The 19,751-nt window shown below is 39.9% G+C and overlaps 1 protein-coding gene across 1 annotated transcript in view; it reads left to right on the top strand.

The window, feature by feature from the left end:
• The window catches only part of mcf2a (MCF.2 cell line derived transforming sequence a), a 197,629-nt gene that overhangs the window by 90,764 nt on the left and 87,114 nt on the right, over positions 1–19,751 (top strand). Inside the window, exons 10-12 of the mRNA XM_059976685.1 lie at positions 2,716–2,830; positions 4,900–5,019; positions 5,888–6,079. Of these exons, the coding sequence (XP_059832668.1) occupies positions 2,716–2,830; positions 4,900–5,019; positions 5,888–6,079 (427 nt within the window). The remainder of the gene's footprint in view (positions 1–2,715; positions 2,831–4,899; positions 5,020–5,887; positions 6,080–19,751) is intronic.

Below are 19,751 nucleotides of genomic sequence, written 5' to 3'. Positions count from 1 at the left end.
CAAGCACACCATGTGCACGCACATATATACACACACAAACAGGCTTACACCATGCACATGCACATATATACCCACACCACGTGCACGCAGATATATATGCACATGCACATATATAAATGCGCACACACACACGTAATGTGCACATGCACATATACGCACACACAACTGTCTCTCACACACACACTCACACTCATGCATACACTCTCTTTATCACCCTCACACACTGGACTAATAAAAATCCCAGATTTCAAAATAGTTAATGGTTTGAGTAAAGACTCATTTCCAAGCTATACTTGTCAGAATGCCGTGTCTGATCATGGTGAGTCCTCGCCTCCTCTGGCAGAAGTTTCTTTTTCTCTCACAACTACCCTTCAAAGTTCATGAACCTTGACCAGGTCACCTTTTCCCTTTCCACATTTCCATATCCCCCTCTCCCTCTCCCGAGAGGAAGCTCCCACTCTCTGTTTAATGTTACCCATGTCATGCATCTTGACACCAGGTCCAAACGTTAACCTTCACATGTGGCTTAGCTACAGAGCCCAGTGGAAGCATTTCTACTGACAGGAGAAGGGGGAAAAGCAGGTTACTGGCACCTTAAAACCAGACGCTTCAGGTAGGTGGGTCTCATCAGCCGTGGGTGGCAGCTCATCTAGGAGAAGGAGAACTCTGACCTCAAACCTCGGCTGTCTTGCAGCTAGACCCACTCATGGGGGAGGCTTCGGGAGTAAACCGTGAGGCGGCCTGATGCTGAGTTCAATGTTGACTGGCAACTGGCCCCTGGTGCCAAACTGTATGGGCCTCTCCTTTTTAGCTGCTTGGAGAAGGGGAGCTTACTGTAAGGGCAGCAGCTTTGCCTCCATATTATACTGCCCTGGCTTGTGTTTTGACTGATGGCCCAGCAACAACAACGTAGACAGCTAAGACACAACATCCATGGTCAACCCTGACCAGTGGAGTTTCTCCTGACCCTGTAGTGGTGTGGTGGAATTCTGAGGAGTCCATATTGAACTGGTCCTGAATGCAAGAGGCAAAGACAAACACACTCTGCTTACACCAGGCAGAGATTTATTAATCTTAATGGAAGGCAATTGACGAGAAACACTATTACTGCCTCCACAAGTGCTGCCTGACCTGCTGAGCATTTTCAACAATTTTCCATTCCCTATTCTGGCTTTCCTTTTACCACATCTCTTCTGCCCGTCACCTCCCTCGGTGCCCCTCCTCGTTCCCTTTCTCCTATGGCCCACTCCCTTCTCCTATTGGATTCCTTCTTCTCCAGCCCTTTACTTCATTCCCCCCTCCCACACCCACCTGGTTTCACCCTGCACCTTTTAGCCCGTACTCTTTCCCCTCCCCACCTTATTTGGGCTTCCTCCCCCGCCTGTCCTGTCCCGATGAAGGGTCTTGGCTTGCAATGTTGACTGCGTATCCCTCTACACAGCCGCTGCCTGGCCTGCTGAGCTCCCCCAGCGTTTTGTGTGTGTTGATTTGGATTACTAGGGTCTGCAGAATCTCTCCTCTTTATATTTTCTGACTCATCTCTCTTTTTGATTGGTTATTAATAAATAAATGTATTTGTGGCAATTTTGGATATTGTAGTTATTGTGAGTCTAGGATCGGGGTTGTCTGATGAGAACAGAGTTGCTGGATAAGAAATCTGGAAGACTTAAGATGTGCAAATTCACAGATGCAGGAAAATGAAGAGATAGGGGTGAGAACAAAATTGAATACCTCTGAGACAGGTATGTTGCTGGGACTTGAGGACCTGAGTTATAAGAAAAGGACATTATTCACTAGAGTGTAGAAGAACAAGGGGAGATTTGATAAAGGTATATAAAATTATAAGGGTATAGATAGGGTTAAATATGTTTTTCCCCTGATATTGGGTGAGTCTTCAACTAGAAATCATAAGTTAAGGGTGAAAGGCAAAATATTTAAAGGAAACCTGAGAGAGCATTTCTTCGCTGAGAGGGTATGTGGAATGCTTTGCCGGGGACGTGATAGAGGCAGATACATTCGGGACAATTCAGATAGGCACATGGCTGATAGAAAAATGGAGAGCTTTGTATGAGGAAGGGGTTAGGTTGATTTTCGAGTAGTTTAAAAAGTTGACACAACATCATGGGCATAAGTGCCTGTACGGTGCTTACTGACCCTCTAAACTGTGTGGGTGTGCCAGCATGCAGTAACTAAAATGCTCCTGTGCACATTGCCGTTGTTCCACGCAGACGGAGTAAAGACACATGAGAAAATGTTTACAAAACATTTTGTTGTGCTATATTTCATTATACCCTTCAAGTAATAAATAAAATCAAAAACAAGTGATTTTTCAATTTTCATTCTAAATATTCATAGTATGCATGTTACAAGAAGAAAACATTTCCTCCTCAGAACACTGGTTGCTCTGTGTCTGAGGAAACGTTGATTGTGCTGTAACGTGCCACGTTCTGTGTTCTACAATCTGTCTGTGATGTGTCCAGTTAAAAAAATTAGGTGGTGTTCCTCAAAATCAGCTGTCAGCAGAGATTGAAGTTGCTTATGGAGGTGCGAATGGAAGATTATATTACCAGGGTGAGAGAGATGTCGGGGCTTTGTGTGAACAGCTCACATTGGAATAGACATTGGAATAGTCTTCTCAAAAAAATCGAGCATTAATGAGACTTAAGATTGGTTGCCATGGGTTTGATGTTTACTTCTCTCCCACACCTCGGACAGACTCTTAGCCCAACTGCATGACATGGAAACAGCCTTTGATGGATTCTGGGAAAAACATCTTCTGAAGCTTGAGCAGTGCCTGCAGGTCTGGAGATTTGAACAAACTTTTCAAGAGGTAAGTGCATAGGTCCCAACCCATCTTTGAATGACCTCATCAGATTCAGATTCACATTTCTATTCAATACACTAAACGCTGGAGGAACTCAGCAGGTGAAGCAGCATCTATCACTCCTGTACCTAATGAACTGGCCACTGAGTGTATGTTTGTGATCTTCTACTGTAGTCCATCCACTTCAAGGTTCAACATGTTGCGCATTTAGAGATGCTCTTCTGCACACCACTGTTGTAACACATAGTTATTTGAGTTACTGCCATTTTCCTGTCAGCTTGAATCAGTCTAGCCATTCTCCTCTGACCTCACTCATTAAAAAGAGATTTTCATCCACTGAACTGCCTCTTATTGGAATTTTTTTTTGTTTCATACACCATTCTCTGTAAATTCTAGAGACTGTTGTGTGTGAAAATACCAGGAGATCAGCAGTTTCTGGGATACTCAGACCACCCCATCTGGCACCAGCAATCATTTCATGGTCAAGGTCACTTAGATCACATTTCTTCCCCATTCTGATGTTTGATCTGAACAACAACTGGACCTCTTGACCATGTCTGCATGCTTTTGTGCATTGAGTTGCTGCCAGTTGATCGTCTGATTCGCTATTTGCATTAACGAGCAAGTGTACGTAATGAAGTGGTCACTGAGCATATTGATATGGATGCTGCCTGACCTGCTGAGTTCCCCTAGCATTTGTGTGTGTGTTGCTTCAGATTTCCAGTAACCGCAGAATCTCCTGTTTTTCAGGTTAAGATTGATTTATTTATCACATATTCATGGAGATGAATGATTCCATAGCAGTACATTATACACTCCTGATCATTTACCTTAAACCAACATCAAAGAAGAAAAATAGGAGCAGAGTTAGTCAATTCAAACTGTCGACTGTATTCCGCCATTCCATCATGCCTGATTTATTATCCCTCTCAATCCTAATCTCCTGCATTCTCCCCGTAATCTTTGATGCCCTGACTAATCAAGAGCCTATCAATCTCTACTTTAAACATAGCCAATAACTCGGCCTCCACAGCCGTCTGTGGCAATGGTTTCCACAGATTCACCACCCTCTGGCTAAAGAATTTCCTCATCATATCTATTCTAAAGGATTAAATAGGTGGATTGCTGTGTGGCACGGATCACAGGACAATTTACAATGACCAATTAACCTACCGAGGGAGATGTCTTTGGCCTGTGGGAGGAAACTGGATCAGCCGGAGGAAATCCATGTGATCACACGGAGGACATACAAACTCCTTACAGACAACACCAGAATTGAACTGGAATGCCCTGAGTGTAACAGTGCCCAGCATGGCATTGGCTACCTTCAGCCAATGGTGTGTGGAAGAATTCAGTGACACGTTTTCCAGATCCCCAATACTCTTCCTGCCAAATTATCACAGGTTTGCCCTTGACATACATCAATACAATAGTATAGTGATTAAGTCAGCAGACTACGCTCCAGAAGTCTATTGATCCATGAATTTGAATCCCATGACAGCAGCTGGTGAATTTATATTCATAGTTAAATCAATGTAATTCATTATATCAATAGCCTATCTAGTTGAATAATGTACTTCAGGGAAGAAGATTCGAGAAGACCATGAGACATAAGAGCAAAATTAATCCCATTTGGCCCATCAAGCCTTCTCCACTGTTCCATCATGGCTGATATATTATCCTTTTCAACCCCATTTTCCTGCCTTTGCCCTGTAAACTTTGACGCCCTTATCAACCAAGAACCTATCAACCTCTTCTTTAAATATAGCCGATGAACTGATCTCCACAGCTGTCTGCGGCAATGAATTCCACACATTCACCACCCTCTAGCTAAAGAAAATCCTTCTCAACTCTGTTCTAAATGTATGTTCCTCTATTCAGAGACTGGTCCTAGGCTTATAACTTCCAAAAATGAATCACTAAATTTTTTTTCTGATTGAACACCATTTGCCACTTCTGAATCCAGCTCTGCATCTTATCAACATCTCCCTGTAACCAAATTCTAGAATTTTCTTTGGAATGGTTTCCCCAGTCACACAGTTTGTGAGGATATTCAACTGGATTCTGTTCTGCAGGTAAAGATGGCCCTGGACTATTTGTCATCTGAGGAAGGAGACGTCCCCGAAACTGGGGCCAGTGTTGCTGAATCAGAACAAGCTCTTCGTGAACTAACCAGCGTGGACGAGAGATCTCAGGTAAAGTGTACAAGCTGCAATCCTGTTGAATTCCTTATGTGAGGGCCGACCATAATACGCAAGCCAGGACAGTAGGATATGGAGAGCAAGTTGTTGCCCATGCAGGAGGCTCCCCCTCTCCATGCAGCTGAAGAATGGCAGAGACCAATGCAAGTTGACACCTGCAGTGTTGCAGGAGATACCAGTCAATGTTGGACTGCCACAGGAATTCCAGATTCCCAACCTTATTTTCCTGTAGTTTAACTCCCAAAGCTTTTCCAGGACAAGGTATGACTGCGAGGTAGCGGAGGTTTGACATCAGTGTTTTCCTTCTCCATCCCTTACAGACCCTTATATATTTATTCTATGTGTTTAAGTTACTTATATGTATTGTGTTCTTTACCTTATTGTGCTTTTTTATGCTGCATTTGATCTGGAGTAACAATTATTTCATTCTGCTTTACACTTGTGTACTGAAATAGACATTAAAAATCTTGAATCTTTTCTTAAAAAAAAAGACTGATTTTGTTAAAGAAGTTGAACAATGGCAAAATTAAATCAAGACATGAAACAACACACACACAATGCTGGAGGAACTCAGTAGGCCAGGCAGCATTGGTGGAGAAGAGTACAGTCGACGTTTCAGGCCGAAACCCTTCAGCAGGGCTTCCGGCACCTGCTGATTTTCTCTTGTTCATGACTTGGGAAATCTTGATTTATCAGAATACAATCACTGACATTCTGTAGCAATTAATTCACAGAGATTAGCAAGGGAATAATTGATTAGCTGTCAAAGAATTGGTAACATAGAGACCTAATCAGGTGATGTACGTTCACTGGGCTGTTGTGTTCTGTGGCACCCACAAATTGACGTGTGTATTCTTTACAGAAATTGATCGGAAATGTTCAGGCTCTGATCTTGCAGGGTGATCGGTTGATATCTGATCACCATTATGCAGAGGATTTAATCTGCGAGAGATGCAGTGAACTCCGGCACTACTGCAAGGATTTGCTCGATGACATGAGAAACAAGTACATCTCTCTGAACAAATCACTGGAATTGCACATCAGGTTACAGCAGGTAAGCTAACACTGACAAAAAAAGATTAGATTTATTTCTCAGATTTACATCAGAACATATAGTACAGCTTGTACAGTCCGAGGCTGTGGTGGGGGCAGCTCGCAAATCTCCTCCGTTAACTACGTGGCAGAGTTTTAAAGGTTCTGCATGGATACAATAAACATTCAGCAAACAGCATCCTTTGTACGTGAAAGTGGGAGTCCTTACCAATCAGATTACATTGCCATAAACAACTGTATGAGGTATCGCTTAAAATTGACTTTATTTATCACATGTATATAGACTATTGAAACAGCCAGTGAAATGTGTCATTTGTAACAACAACCAACACAGTCCCAGGGTGTGCTCAGGGCAGCCCTCAAATATTGCTGCCCATTCTGGCACCAACACAACCCACTGGAATGTGGGAGGAAGCGAGGGCACCAGAGGAAACTCTCACAGTCACAGTAAGGAGTCTGGAGTGGCAGAACTAAACCCTGATGCTGATCACATCTCTGGCAAAGTGTTACACTAACCACTATGTTACCATGCCACCTCTCTGAGCTTCACTTTGTGTACATCTTCTCAAAATTCCTCCTGCAGCAAGATTAGAATGTGATGACTCTGTGGATTATGTTGGAAGCTGCCACAATGCTTTCATACCAGTGGCTGGAGTCAAATCAAAATGCTGGAAATGGCATCACAGGAGAAGGAAACAACGTGACTGTGTCAGCTCTGTGACCTTCCATCAGCTCGACTAGATTAGATAAAGATCATCTTTATTCTTCACCTGTACATTGACACATCAAAACGTACAGTGAAATATATCATTTGCATCAATGAGCAACGCAGTCCGAGGATGTGCGGAGTCTGCCCGAAAACGTCACCACGCTTCCAGCACCAACGTAGTAGGGAAAAGCTTGTCCCACATACAGTTCATACAGATGATTTCATTTCAACTGTAAAGAGACAGTGAAGAGATACAGGTTAGCTTCATTTGACACATCTCAAAGTTCAAAGTAGTTTATTATCAGAGTACACACACATCACCACGTACGACCCTGAGATTCATTTTCCACAGGCATACTTAGCAAATTCTATAGAAGAGTAACTGCAAACTGTAAACATCAGGAACTGTTCACTGAAAAAAAACTGTGTAAATGCAGATATAAATAAATAGCAATAAATGACGAGCATGAAATAACAATATAACAGAATGCTTAAATGAGTGTAGTTATTCCCTTTTGTTCAAGAGCTTGATGGTTGAGGGGTAGTAACTGTTCTTGAGCCTGGTGGTGTGAGTCCTGAGGCTCTTGTATCTTCTACCTGATGGCAACAGCAGGAGAAGAGCACGGCCTGGGTGGTGAGAGTCTTAATGATGGATGTTGCTTTTCCATGGCAATGTTTCCTGTAGATTTGTGTGCTCAATGGTTGGGAGGGTTTTACCTGTGATACACTGGGCTGAATCCATTACCTTTAGTGGGAATTTTCACTCAAAGCGTTGATGTTCCCATTTCAGGCCGTTACGCAGCCAGTCAGCACACTTTCCACCACACATCTATAGAAGTTTGTCAAAGTTGTTGATGACATGCCAAACCTCTGCAGATTCCTGAGGAAGTACAGGCGCTGCCATGCTTTCTCCACAATTATATTTATGTGATGGGTCCAGGATAGGTCCTCTTAGATAGTGACACCCAGAATTTGAAGTTACTGATCCTCTCCATGGCTGATTCTCCGTTGATTACTGGCTCACAGACCGCTGGTTTCCCTCTCCTGAAGCCTGAATTCTGTTCCTTGGTCTTACAACACTGAGTGAGAGATTGTTGTCATTACACCACTTAGCCAATTTTCAGTCTCCCTCCTGTATGCTGATTCATCCCTTCCTTTGATACAGCCCACAACAGTGGTGTCATAAGCAAACTTGCATATGGTGTTGGAGCTGTATTTAGCCACACAGTCATAGGTGTAAAGCGAGTAGAGCAGGGGCTAAGCACACATCCCTGTGATGCTCCCGTGCTGATGGAGATCATGGAGGAGATGTTTTTGTCAATCCAAACTGACTGGGGTCCACAAGTGAGGAAATTCAGGATCCAACTGCAGAAGGGGATATTGAGACCTAGGTCTTGGAGCTTTTTTTAAAAAATAAATCAATCTATCTATCTATCTATCTATCTATTTATTAATTTTTTAGAAAATTACAAAGAATAAATGTAATGAAAAGTTAGTAAGAAAAAGAAAAATAATATTAATCCTCCCCCCTCCCCTTAACCCTTATCTAAAGAAAGAAAAAAAAAGAAAGAAAGAAAGAAGAAAAAGATTGCCTGGATATCGTAGGATCCCCACATGCTCCATGGAGTTCAAAATAATTATAATATTTATTTTTACTTTCCCCAATTACTTTATAATTTTATCTTCAAAGGACCTATATATTTAATCCCATCTTTTGTAGGTATGGGAGCCAAATTTTCAAAAATATATCATATTCATTTCTTAGATTATATGTAATTTTTTCAAGTGGAATACAACTATATACTTCATTATTCCAATGATCCATAGTTAAATATAAATCAGATTTCCAAGTAACTGCGATAACTTTTTTAGCTACTGCCAATGCAATTTTTATAAATTTTTTCTAATACTTATTCAATTTAAGTTTCGGTATTGTCACTGCATTATCTTCTAATAAAAATAATATTGGTCTATATGGGAGTTGTACTCCAGTAATTTGTTCCAATAAAAGTCTTAGATTTATCCAAAATGGTTGAATTTTAAAACAAGACCAAGTAGAATGTAAAAAAGTACCAATTTCTTGATTACATCGAAAACATTGGTCAGACATATTTGAATTTAATCTACTTATTTTCTGTGGTGTTATATATAATTGATGTAAAAATTATATTGTATTAATCTAAGTCGAACATTTATTGTATTTATCATACTATCAGAAATATTTGACCAACTTTTTCCATCAATTTTAACATTCAAATCAGATTCCCATTTTTGTCTTGATTTATGAATTCCAGATTCAATTATCTGTTTTTGAATCAAATTGTACACACAAGATGTAAATTTTTTAATTTTTCCTTTTTGAATTAATATTTCGTTTTCACTAGGTTTTGGCATCAACATTGTTTGACCCAGCTTTTCTCGTAAATAGGCTTTTAATTAAAAATAACAGAAAAGAGTGTTGTTTGATATTTTATATTTATTTTTTAATTGATCAAACGACATCAATATACCTCCTTTGAAACAATTACCTATATATTTAATCCCCTTATGGAACCAATTATGTAAAAGTTTATTATCCATTGTAAAAGGAATAAGCCTATTTTGAATTAAAATTCCTTTTGCTAATAAAGATTTCTTTATCTCATCGTCCATATTTACCTTATTCTGTCAATCAATCAAGTGTCTTAATATAGGAGATTCTTTTTTTCCTGTATCCATTTTGATTCCCATTTATATATAAAATCTTCTGGTATGTTTTCTCCTATCTTATCTAATTCTATTCTAATCCATGCCAGTTTTTTTTTCATCAAAAAAAGACGCAATAAATTTAAGTTGATTTGCTTTATAATAATTCTTAAAATTTGAAAGTTGTAACCCTCCTAAATCAAATTTACATGTCAATTTTTCCAATGATGTTCTTGACATCTTTCCTTTCCAAAGAAATTTCCTTACATATTTATTCAATTCTTGAAAAAACTTCTGAGGTAATTGTATTGGTAAAGTTTGGAATAAATATTGCAATCTAGGAAATATATTCATTTTTACAGCATTAACTCTACCGATTAATGTTATTGGTAACATCATCCATTTATCAAGATCCTCTTATTTTTTTTAATAATGGCAAATAATTTTGTTTATATAAATTTTTTACATCACTATCAACTCTAATACCTAAATATTTTATCCCATTTATTGACCATCGAAATTGAGTTACTAATCGACATTGATTATAATTTCCTTTGGTAAGGGGTAAAATTTTACTTTTATCCCAATTTACTTTATACCCTGATACTTTCCCATATTTTTCCAATCTAAAAGATAATCTTTGCAAAGATTGCAATGGGTTTGTTAAATAAATCAAAACATCATCAGCAAATAAATTAATCTTATATTCTTCTTGATTAACTCTAAAGCCCCCAATGTCTGAATCTGTTCTAATTAATTCAGCTAATGGTTCTATTGCCAATACAAATAAAGCAGGTGATAATGGGCAGCCTTGTCTAGTTGACCTCGTTAAGCAAAATAGTGTTGAAATCTGACCATTTGTAACTACTTTAGCTTGAGGATTAGTATTTAAAGTTTTAATCCATTGTATAAAAGATTTTCCTAACTCATATTTTTCCAATACCTTAAATAAAAAATCCCATTCCAATCTATCAAATGCTTTTTCTGCATCCAAAGCAACTGCCACACTCATTTCCTCTCTTTTTTGTGCCAAATGAATTATACTAAGTAACCAGGTTATATTATCCATTGATTGTCTGTTTTTAATAAAACCTGTTTGATCCATATGTATTAATTTTGGTAAATATTTAGATATTCTATTAGATAAAATTTTTGCTATTATTTTATAATCTGTATTCAACAAAGAAATAGGCCTATATGATGTTGGTTTTAAAAGATCTCTATCTTTTTTTGGCAATACAGTTATGATCGCTGTTAAAAAAGATTGTGGGAGTATATGCATTCTTTCCACTTGAAATATTAATTCCATAAAAGGAGGAATTAATAAATCTTTAAATTGTTTATAAAATTCAGGAGGAAAACCATCTTCTCCTGGGGATTTATTACTCTGAAGTGATCCTAAAGCTTCTTCAACCTCTTTTAATGTAAAGGGCATATCTAATCCTTTCTGTTCTTCCAAATTTAATTTTGGAAGGGTTATTTGTGATAAAAATTTATCTATCTCAGCAATCTTATTTTGTGTTTCTGATTGATATAGTTCAGTGTAAAATTTTTTTAAAGCTTCATTAATTTCTAAAGGTTTTTAAGTAACCTTATTTACACTTGTTCTAATTGCATTTATTGTTTTAGAAGCCTGTTCTGTTTTCAACTGCCAAGCAAGAATCTTATGTGATCTTTCATCTAATTCATAATATTTCTGTTTAGTTCTCATAATTACTTTTTCTGTACGATATGTCTGGAGTGTATTACATTGTAATTTTTTTTATTAACAAGTTGTCTTTGTTTTTCTTCTGTCATATATCTTTGAGATTCTTTTTCTAATTTTATGATATCTTTTTCCAATTGATCTATTTCTGCCATGTATTCCTTCTTAATTTTAGATGTATAACTTATAATCTGACCCCTTAAATATGCTTTCATTGCTTCCCATAATACAATTTTATCCTCAACTGAATGTAAATTTGTATCCAAAAAAGATTGAATCTGTTTTTTCATAAAATCACAAAAATCTTGACGTTTAAATAAAATTGAATTAAATCTCCATCTATAGATCAATTCCTCCTTATCCATCATTATCATTGTCATTATCAAGGGGGAATGATCTGACAGTATTCTTGCTTTATATTCCACACTTTTCACTCTATCCTGAATAATTTTTGATAATAAAAAAATCAATCCTTGAATAATTTTTATGTCTATTTGAATAAAATGAATAATCTCTTTCTCTTGGATTAATTTTTCTCCATATATCAATCAGGTTTAAATCTTTCATTAATGATAAAGTTAGTTTTATTACTTTTGATTTTGTAGCAACTTTAGTTGGCCTATCCAAGTCTGGATCTAAACAAAAATTAAAATCTCCACCTATTAATATTTTATCATGTGCATCAGCCAAGTTCAAAAAAACTTTTTGTATGAATTTTGCATCATTTTCATTTGGTGCATAAATATTCATAAAAGTCCATAAATCTGAAAAAATTTGACAATGTATAATCACATATCTCCCCACAGAATCAATTACTACATTTTGTATTTTAATTGGTAAAGTTTTATTAACCAAAATTGCAACTCCTCTCAATTTTGAATTAAATGAAGCTGCAATGACATTTCCAACCCAATCTCTCTTTAATTTCTTATGTTCTATTTCTGTTAGATGTGTTTCTTGTAAAAAAGCTATATCTCCTTTCATTTTCTTAATACATGTTAAAACTCCTTTTCTTTTCACAGGTCCATTAAGTCCATTAACATTAAAACTTGAAAAACTAAGTAAATTAATCATTCATAATACCTTGGGAATTCTTTAAAATTCTCCATGTTGCTATGATTCTCTCCCCAACCATCCGGGAAAAAAGAAGAAAAATAGAAAAAAGGTAACTAATATATAAGAAAAAAAAACAAAATACCCCCCCACTAATGTTGCGAATAATAAGAACACAACATTACGCCCCCCATTTTATGGGTCATGGCAATCGCCATGATTGTACACGTGAAACTCGCAGCCATCGATCAGGAGCTCCTCCAGCTCCCCCGCAAAAAAAAAGAAAGAAAATATATTAGTGAAGAAAAAAAAGAAAATAATTAATGTCTCTACTCCCAATTAATACTCCGCAATTATTTTTGTTTTCCTTATTCCGTAGAGACAGAAATATGGGAAGAGGGGGTGGGGTGGCCCTGTTGGTGAGGAATGGGATTCAGTCCTTAGCAAGAGGTGACTTGGGAACAGGGGAAGTAGAGTCTGTGTGGATTGAGCTGAGGAACAGTAAGGGTAAAAAGACCCTAATGGGTGTTGTGTACAGGCCCCCAAACAGTAGCGTGGATATTGGGTACAAGTTGATTAGGGAGTTAACATTGGCATGTGCTAAAGGTAATGCAGTCGTTATGGGAGATTTCAACATGCAGGTGAACTGGGAGAATCAGGTAGGTGCTGAACCCCAGGATAGGGAGTTTGTGGAGTGTCTAAGGGATGTATTTTTGGAACAGCTTGTGCTTGAGCCAACCAGGAACGAGGCTATTTTGGACTTGGTGATGTGTAATGAACAGGAATTGATAAGTGATCTTGAAGTAAAGGAGCCATTAGGAAGTAGTGCTCATAACATGATAAGTTTTTATCTACAATTTGAGAAGGATAAGGGCAGATCAGAGGTGTCAGTGTTGCAATTAAATAAAGGAGACTACGGAGCCATGAGGGAAGAGCTGGCCAAAGTTAAATGGGCAGATGCTCTGGCAGGAAAGACAGTGGATCAGCAATGGCAGATATTCTTGGGGATAATACAAAAGATGCAAAAGCAGTTCATTCCAATGAGAAGGAAGGATTCAAAGAGGGGGAAGGGGCCACAGTGGTTGACAAAGGAAGTCAGAGATTGTATAGCATTAAAGAAAAAGAAGTATGACAGGGCTAAGATGAGTGGGAATACAGATGATTGGGAAAGTTTTAAGGAACAGCAGATCTTAACTAAAAAAGCAATACGGAGAGAAAAAATCAGGTCTGAGCTCAGTCTAGCCAGGAATATAAAAGGGGATAGCAAAAGCTTTTTTAGCTATGTGAAGAGAAAGAAGATAGTTAAGAACAATGTTGGCCCCTTGAAGAATGAATTGGGAGAAATTGTTATGGGAAACAGGGAAATTGCAACAGAATTTAATGCGTACTTTAGATCTGTCTTCACCAGGGAGGACACAAGCAATCTCCCAGGTGTATGGATGGGCCAGGGTCATAAGATATCAGAGGAATTGAGACAGATTGACATTAGGAAAGAAACTGTGATGAGTAGACTGGTAGGACTGAAGGCTGATAAATCCCCGGGTCCAGATGGTCTGCATCCGAGGGTTCTAAAAGAGGTGGCTCAGGAAATTGCGGATGCATTGGTAATCATTTTCCAATGTTCCTTAGATTCAGGATCAGTTCCTGAAGATTGGAGAGTGGCTAATGTTATCCTACTTTTCAAGAAGGGAGGGAAGGAGAAAACGGAGAACTATCGCCCTGTTAGCCTAACATCAGTCGTGGGGAAGATGCTTGAGTCCATTATTAAGGATGAAATAGTGGCACATCTTGATGGCAGTAATAGGATTAGGCCGAGCCAGCATGGATTTACCAAGGGCAAATCATGCTTGACTAATCTGTTGGAGTTTTTTGAGGGTGTAACAAAGATGTTAGACGAGGGTAAGCCAGTGGATGTTGTGTACCTAGATTTTCAGAAGGCATTCGATAAGGTGCCACATAGGAGATTGGTGAGTAAAATCAGAGCTCATGGCATTGGAGGCAGGGTTTCAACATGGATAGAAAACTGGTTGGCAAAGGGTAGCGGTGAATGGGTGCTTCTCTGACTGGCTGGAGGTGACTAGTGGGGTACCACAGTGCTCTGTATTGGGACCACAGCTCTTTACGATTTATGTCAACGATTTAGATGAGGGCATTGAAAACTATATCAGCAAGTTTGCTGACGATACTAAACCGGGTGGCAGTGTGACATGCGAAGAGGACATCAGGAGAATACAGGGAGACTTGGATAGGCTGGGTGAGTGGGCAGATACTTGGCAGATGTCATTCAATGTGAATAAATGTGAAGTTATCCACTTTGGAAGCAGGAACAAGAGGGCAGAGTATTGTCTGAACGGTGTAGAGTTAGGTAAGGGAGAAATGCAAAGAGACCTAGGAGTCCTAGTTCACCAGTCAATGAAGGTGAATGAGCAAGTGCAACAGGCAGTGAAGAGGGCAAATGGAATGTTGGCCTTTGTTACAAGGGGAATTGAGTACAAGAGCAAGGATGTCCTTTTGCATTTGTACAGGGCCCTGGTGAGACCACACCTGGAATATTGTGTACAGTTTTGGTCTCCAGGTTTGAGGAAGGACATTCTGGCAATTGAGGAAGTGCAGCGTAGATTCACTAGGTTGATTCCTGGGATGGCAGGGCTGTCTTACGCAGAGAGATTGGAGAGATTGGGCTTGTACACGCTGGAATTGAGGAGATTGAGAGGGGATCTGATTGAAACATTTAAGATAATTAAAGGATTTGATAGGATTGAGGCAGGAAATATGTTCCAGATGTTGGGAGAGTCCAGTACCAGAGGGCATGGATTGAGAATAAGATGTCAATTATTTAAAACAGAGTTGAGGAAGAGCTTCTTCTCCCAGAGAGTTGTGGAGGTGTGGAATGCACTGCCTCGGAAGACGCTGGAGGCCAATTCTCTGGATGCTTTCAAGAAGGAGCTAGATAGATATCTGATGGATAGGGGAATCAAGGGATATAGGGACAAGGCAGGGACTGGGTATTGACAGTGAATGATCAGCCATGATCTCAGAATGGCGATGCAGACTCGAGGGGCCGAATGGTCTACTTCTGCACCTATTGTCTATTGTCTATTATAAATGTCCGTCAAGTCCAACCTTATTTCAGTCTTCATCATTAGTCCACTTCATTTCTATAATTCTTTACTCCTCTTCGTGGACATCAGGTAATTCTTGTACAAATTTCTCCCCTTTCCAGTAGTCACCGAAAAATCTTCTTTCTTCGTTATCCAGGAAAATTATCAATTTTGCTGGGTAGCTCAATAAAAATTTAAAGCCCTTTTCCCATAAAGATTTTTTCACTGGATTAAGTTCCTTCCACCTCTTCAGAAGATCATAACTTATGTCTGGATAAAAAAAAACTCTTTTCCCTTCTATTATCAATGGCCCATTTCTCCTTTTAGCACCTTGAGTAGCTGCCTTCAAGATCATTTCTTTATCTTGATACATTAAGCATTTTATCAAAATTGATGTTGGATTTTGATCTTGTTGAGGTCTTGGTCTTAAAGCTCTGTGTGCTCTTTCAATTTCAATTACTTGACTTCCTTCTTTCATTTCCAAAATTTCCGGAATCCATTCTTGAAAGAATTTTATTGGATTTTTTTTCCCTCTGTACCTTTCTTAAGACCAACAATTTTAATATTATTTCGTCTACTAGAGTTTTCAAGCACATCTATTTTTTCCAACATCCGTTTTCTTTCTATTGTCCAGGCAATATTATTGTCTTCTATCTTATCTATTCTTTCAGTGTTTTCTTCCATTTTTCCATTATCCATCTTCTTTTGTTTTTCCACCACATTATCGAGTGTATTCTGCATCCTTCTTATATCTGTTCTTATAGCTTTTAATTCATTCATCATATATATCAGGATATCTCTTATGTCTCCTTTAATCTCTTCCTTTTTTTCCTCTTCTTCATCCTCTGTATTTCCCGAAGAGTCTGATTCCACTTCCGATTCACTTCCAGACGTAGTTGGGATTTGTAGTTTTGTTAATATCTATTCATGCATACTTGTTTCTTCGTGCATGCATTGTTCTTGCCGTTTCTTCTTAGAGACCGCCCACATTGCTGCAACTTCCTGTCCTGCATCATCAGAAGTGCCATGCACTTCACCGGGAGGAGATCCAACTTGAGTCCGAGGCTTCGCCGAGACGGTTAGGCCTTTTTCCCCGCCGATTAGTCTTCAAAGTAGTAGCTTTCTTCTGTTTCGGTTTAGGAGCCATATCCAAAAATAATCCTGAGTTACTTATAAATAGTTTCTAGTAGGTATTTATTAATTCTTCTTCATTTAAACCCTATTTCATTACTTTTTATGAGGGAGCTGGATTCCCAACGTCTCGACCCTACGTCATCACGTGACGTCCCCCCAGTCTTGGAGCTTACTGATTAGTTTTGAGGGGATGATGGTGTTAAATGCCGAGCTGTAATTGATAAAGAGCATCCTGATGAATGCATCTTTGCTGTCCAGATATTCCAGGGTTGAAAGATCTGCATTGAAACTTCCAAACATATGGTGAAATGTGTCTTTTGCCTGTTGTTTGCGATGTGTCACCATGCTTCTGGCACCAACGTGGTATGCCCAGAATTTACAAGCCTAACCGGCACTTCCCTGGGAAGTGAGAGGAAGCAGAAGCACCCAGAGGAAACCACGGAGACATGGAGAACATATAAACTCCTTCCAGGCAGTAGCCGGAATTGAACTCTGATCGCTGGTGCTGGAAAGTGTTGTACTGTGCTGCCCTACTATCAGTTAACTCATTGGTAAATTGGTTTATTCGTCACCTGCTCTGAGATGCTGTGGAAAAATCTGTCTTGCAGATACTTTGAGGTAGTACAAAGGAAAACAATAACAGAATGCAGAATAAAGGGTTGCAGCTACAAAGAGAATGTGGGCAGACATTAAAATCCAAAGTCATAACGAGGTTCAGAACTGTGCCAAATTCTCAGGCACATGGGTGCCGAAGACCTTTGCACAGTATGTATTTATCAATGTGGTGTGGAGAGTGAGTTTGTAAATCTGGCGGGAGCAAAGGATGTTGGCAATGGTGAGGGTGGACCGCCACAGAATGGGTATGAGACAGATGGCAGAGAAGGAGTGCCAGGGACAGGGGTTGGTGAGGGTGTAGACACACCCAGCCCTGAGACACCAGTCAAGGTCATTTGATTCAAAGCAATTGGTTTATTGATCATTACAGATTGTGTTTCCTGCTCCCTCCCCTCTCCCTTCCCCTTTTCCCAACCATGATTCCCCTCTCCCTGTCCCTTCCCACGCTCAGTCTATATAGAGACCCATATCAGAATCAGGTTTATCATCACTCACATGTCATTATTTTGCATTTTTGCGACAGCAGACAGTAATGTACAAAAGTCTTAGGCACTCCAGCCATACATATGTGTCTAAAACTTTTGCACAATACTGTAGATTTTACGGTCAAGACTCCATCTTATCATACTAGGGAAATGTTCAATAGTCTGATAACAGTGGGATAGAAGTTGTCTTTGAGCTGGTTGGTAAAGGTAAAGTGAGAAACAGGATTTCATGCTGTCCAGGCAGACCAGACCATTTCACCGGGGTGGGGGTGAGAACAAGAGTGAAGGGACACAAGATAGGACGGATGGTATAAAAGCAAAGGTAGCATGCAGTCATATTATCAAGAAGGGCAGGCAAGTGATAGGACAAAATTGCAGCCAGCAGGGTGAGTATCAGTGCATTAGGGATGTAGAATCAAAAATACGGTACTCTATCTCAATGTACAGAGTATAAAAAATAAGGTAGATGATCTTGTTGCACTATTACATATTGTCAGGTATGATTTTATGGTCATCAGTGAATCGTGGCTGAAGGATGGTTGTAGTTAGTAGCTAATGTCCAAGGTTACACATTGTATTGGAGGGATAGGAAGGTAGACAGAGGGGGTGGTGTGGCTCCCCTCACAAATCATGAAGGTAAAGAATGGTATCAAATCCTTAGAAAGATGTGACAGAGGCTCAAAGGATGTTGAATCCTTGTGGGTGAGTTAAGAAATGGCAGTTATATACAGGCTAGGACGTGGACCTCAGATGGGAAATGGGAATTAGAAAAGGCTTGTCAAAAGGACAATGTTATGATAGTCACAGGAAGCTTTAACATGCAGGTCAATTTGGAAAATCAGATAGATAATGGATCTCAAGAGAGTGAGTTTGTTGAAGGCCTATGAGATGGCTTTTTACAGCAGTTTGTTGTGTCTACTTGGAGATCAGCTATACTGGATTGGGTATTAGGTAATGATCCAGAGATTATTAGGGAGCTTAAGATACAGGATCCCTTAGGAGATCTTTTTCTAGTTAGCTGCTGGTGACTAGTGCTATTCCACAGGCATCTGTGTTGGGACTGATTCTTTTTACGTTGTATGTCAATGATATGGATGATGGAATTAATGGCTTTATTGCCACATTTGCAAACAATACAAACATAAATGGACAGCACAGCCTCAGGATGGGGGGGGGGGCATCCATTTAAAACAGAGAGGCAGGGAAATTTCTTTAGCCAGAGGATGGTGAATTTGTTGAATTTGTTACCACAAGCTGTGGAGGCCAGGTCGTTGGGTGTATTTGTCACCACAAGCTGTGGAGGCCAGGTCGTTGGGTGTATTTGTCACCACAAGCTGTGGAGGCCAGGTCGTTGGGTGTATTTGTCACCACAAGCTGTGGAGGCCAGGTCGTTGGGTGTATTTGTCACCACAAGCTGTGGAGGCCAGGCCGTTCGGTGTATTTGTTACCATAAGCAGTGGAGGCCAGGTCGTTGGGTATATTTGTCACCACAAGCTGTGGAGGCCAGGTCGTTGGGTGTATTTGTTACCACAAGCTGTGGAGGCCAGGTCGTTGGGTGTATTTGTCACCACAAGCTGTGGAGGCCAGGTCGTTGGGTGTATTTGTTACCACAAGCTGTGGAGGCCAGGTCGTTGGGTGTATTTGTCACCACAAGCTGTGGAGGCCAGGTCGTTGGGTGTATTTGTCACCACAAGCTGTGGAGGCCAGGTCGTTGGGTGTATTTGTCACCACAAGCTGTGGAGGCCAGGTCGTTGGGTGTATTTGTCACCACAAGCTGTGGAGGCCAGGTCGTTGGGTGTATTTGTCACCACAAGCTGTGGAGGCCAGGTCGTTGGGTGTATTTGTCACCACAAGCTGTGGAGGCCAGGCCGTTCGGTGTATTTGTTACCACAAGCTGTGGAGGCCAGGTCGTTGGGTGTATTTGTTACCACAAGCTGTGGAGGCCAGGTCGTTGGGTGTAATTGTCACCACAAGCTGTGGAGGCCAGGTCGTTGGGTGTATTTGTCACCACAAGCTGTGGAGGCCAGGTCGTTGGGTGTATTTGTCACCACAAGCTGTGGAGGCCAGGTCGTTGGGTGTATTTGTTACCACAAGCTGTGGAGGCCAGGTCGTTGGGTGTATTTGTCACCACAAGCTGTGGAGGCCAGGTCGTTGGGTGTATTTGTCACCACAAGCTGTGGAGGCCA

Source organism: Hypanus sabinus, chromosome 8, assembly GCF_030144855.1.
Source record: "Hypanus sabinus isolate sHypSab1 chromosome 8, sHypSab1.hap1, whole genome shotgun sequence".
Taxonomy (NCBI): Eukaryota; Metazoa; Chordata; class Chondrichthyes; order Myliobatiformes; family Dasyatidae; genus Hypanus; species Hypanus sabinus.
This window is presented reverse-complemented; position numbering and strand designations above follow the sequence as displayed.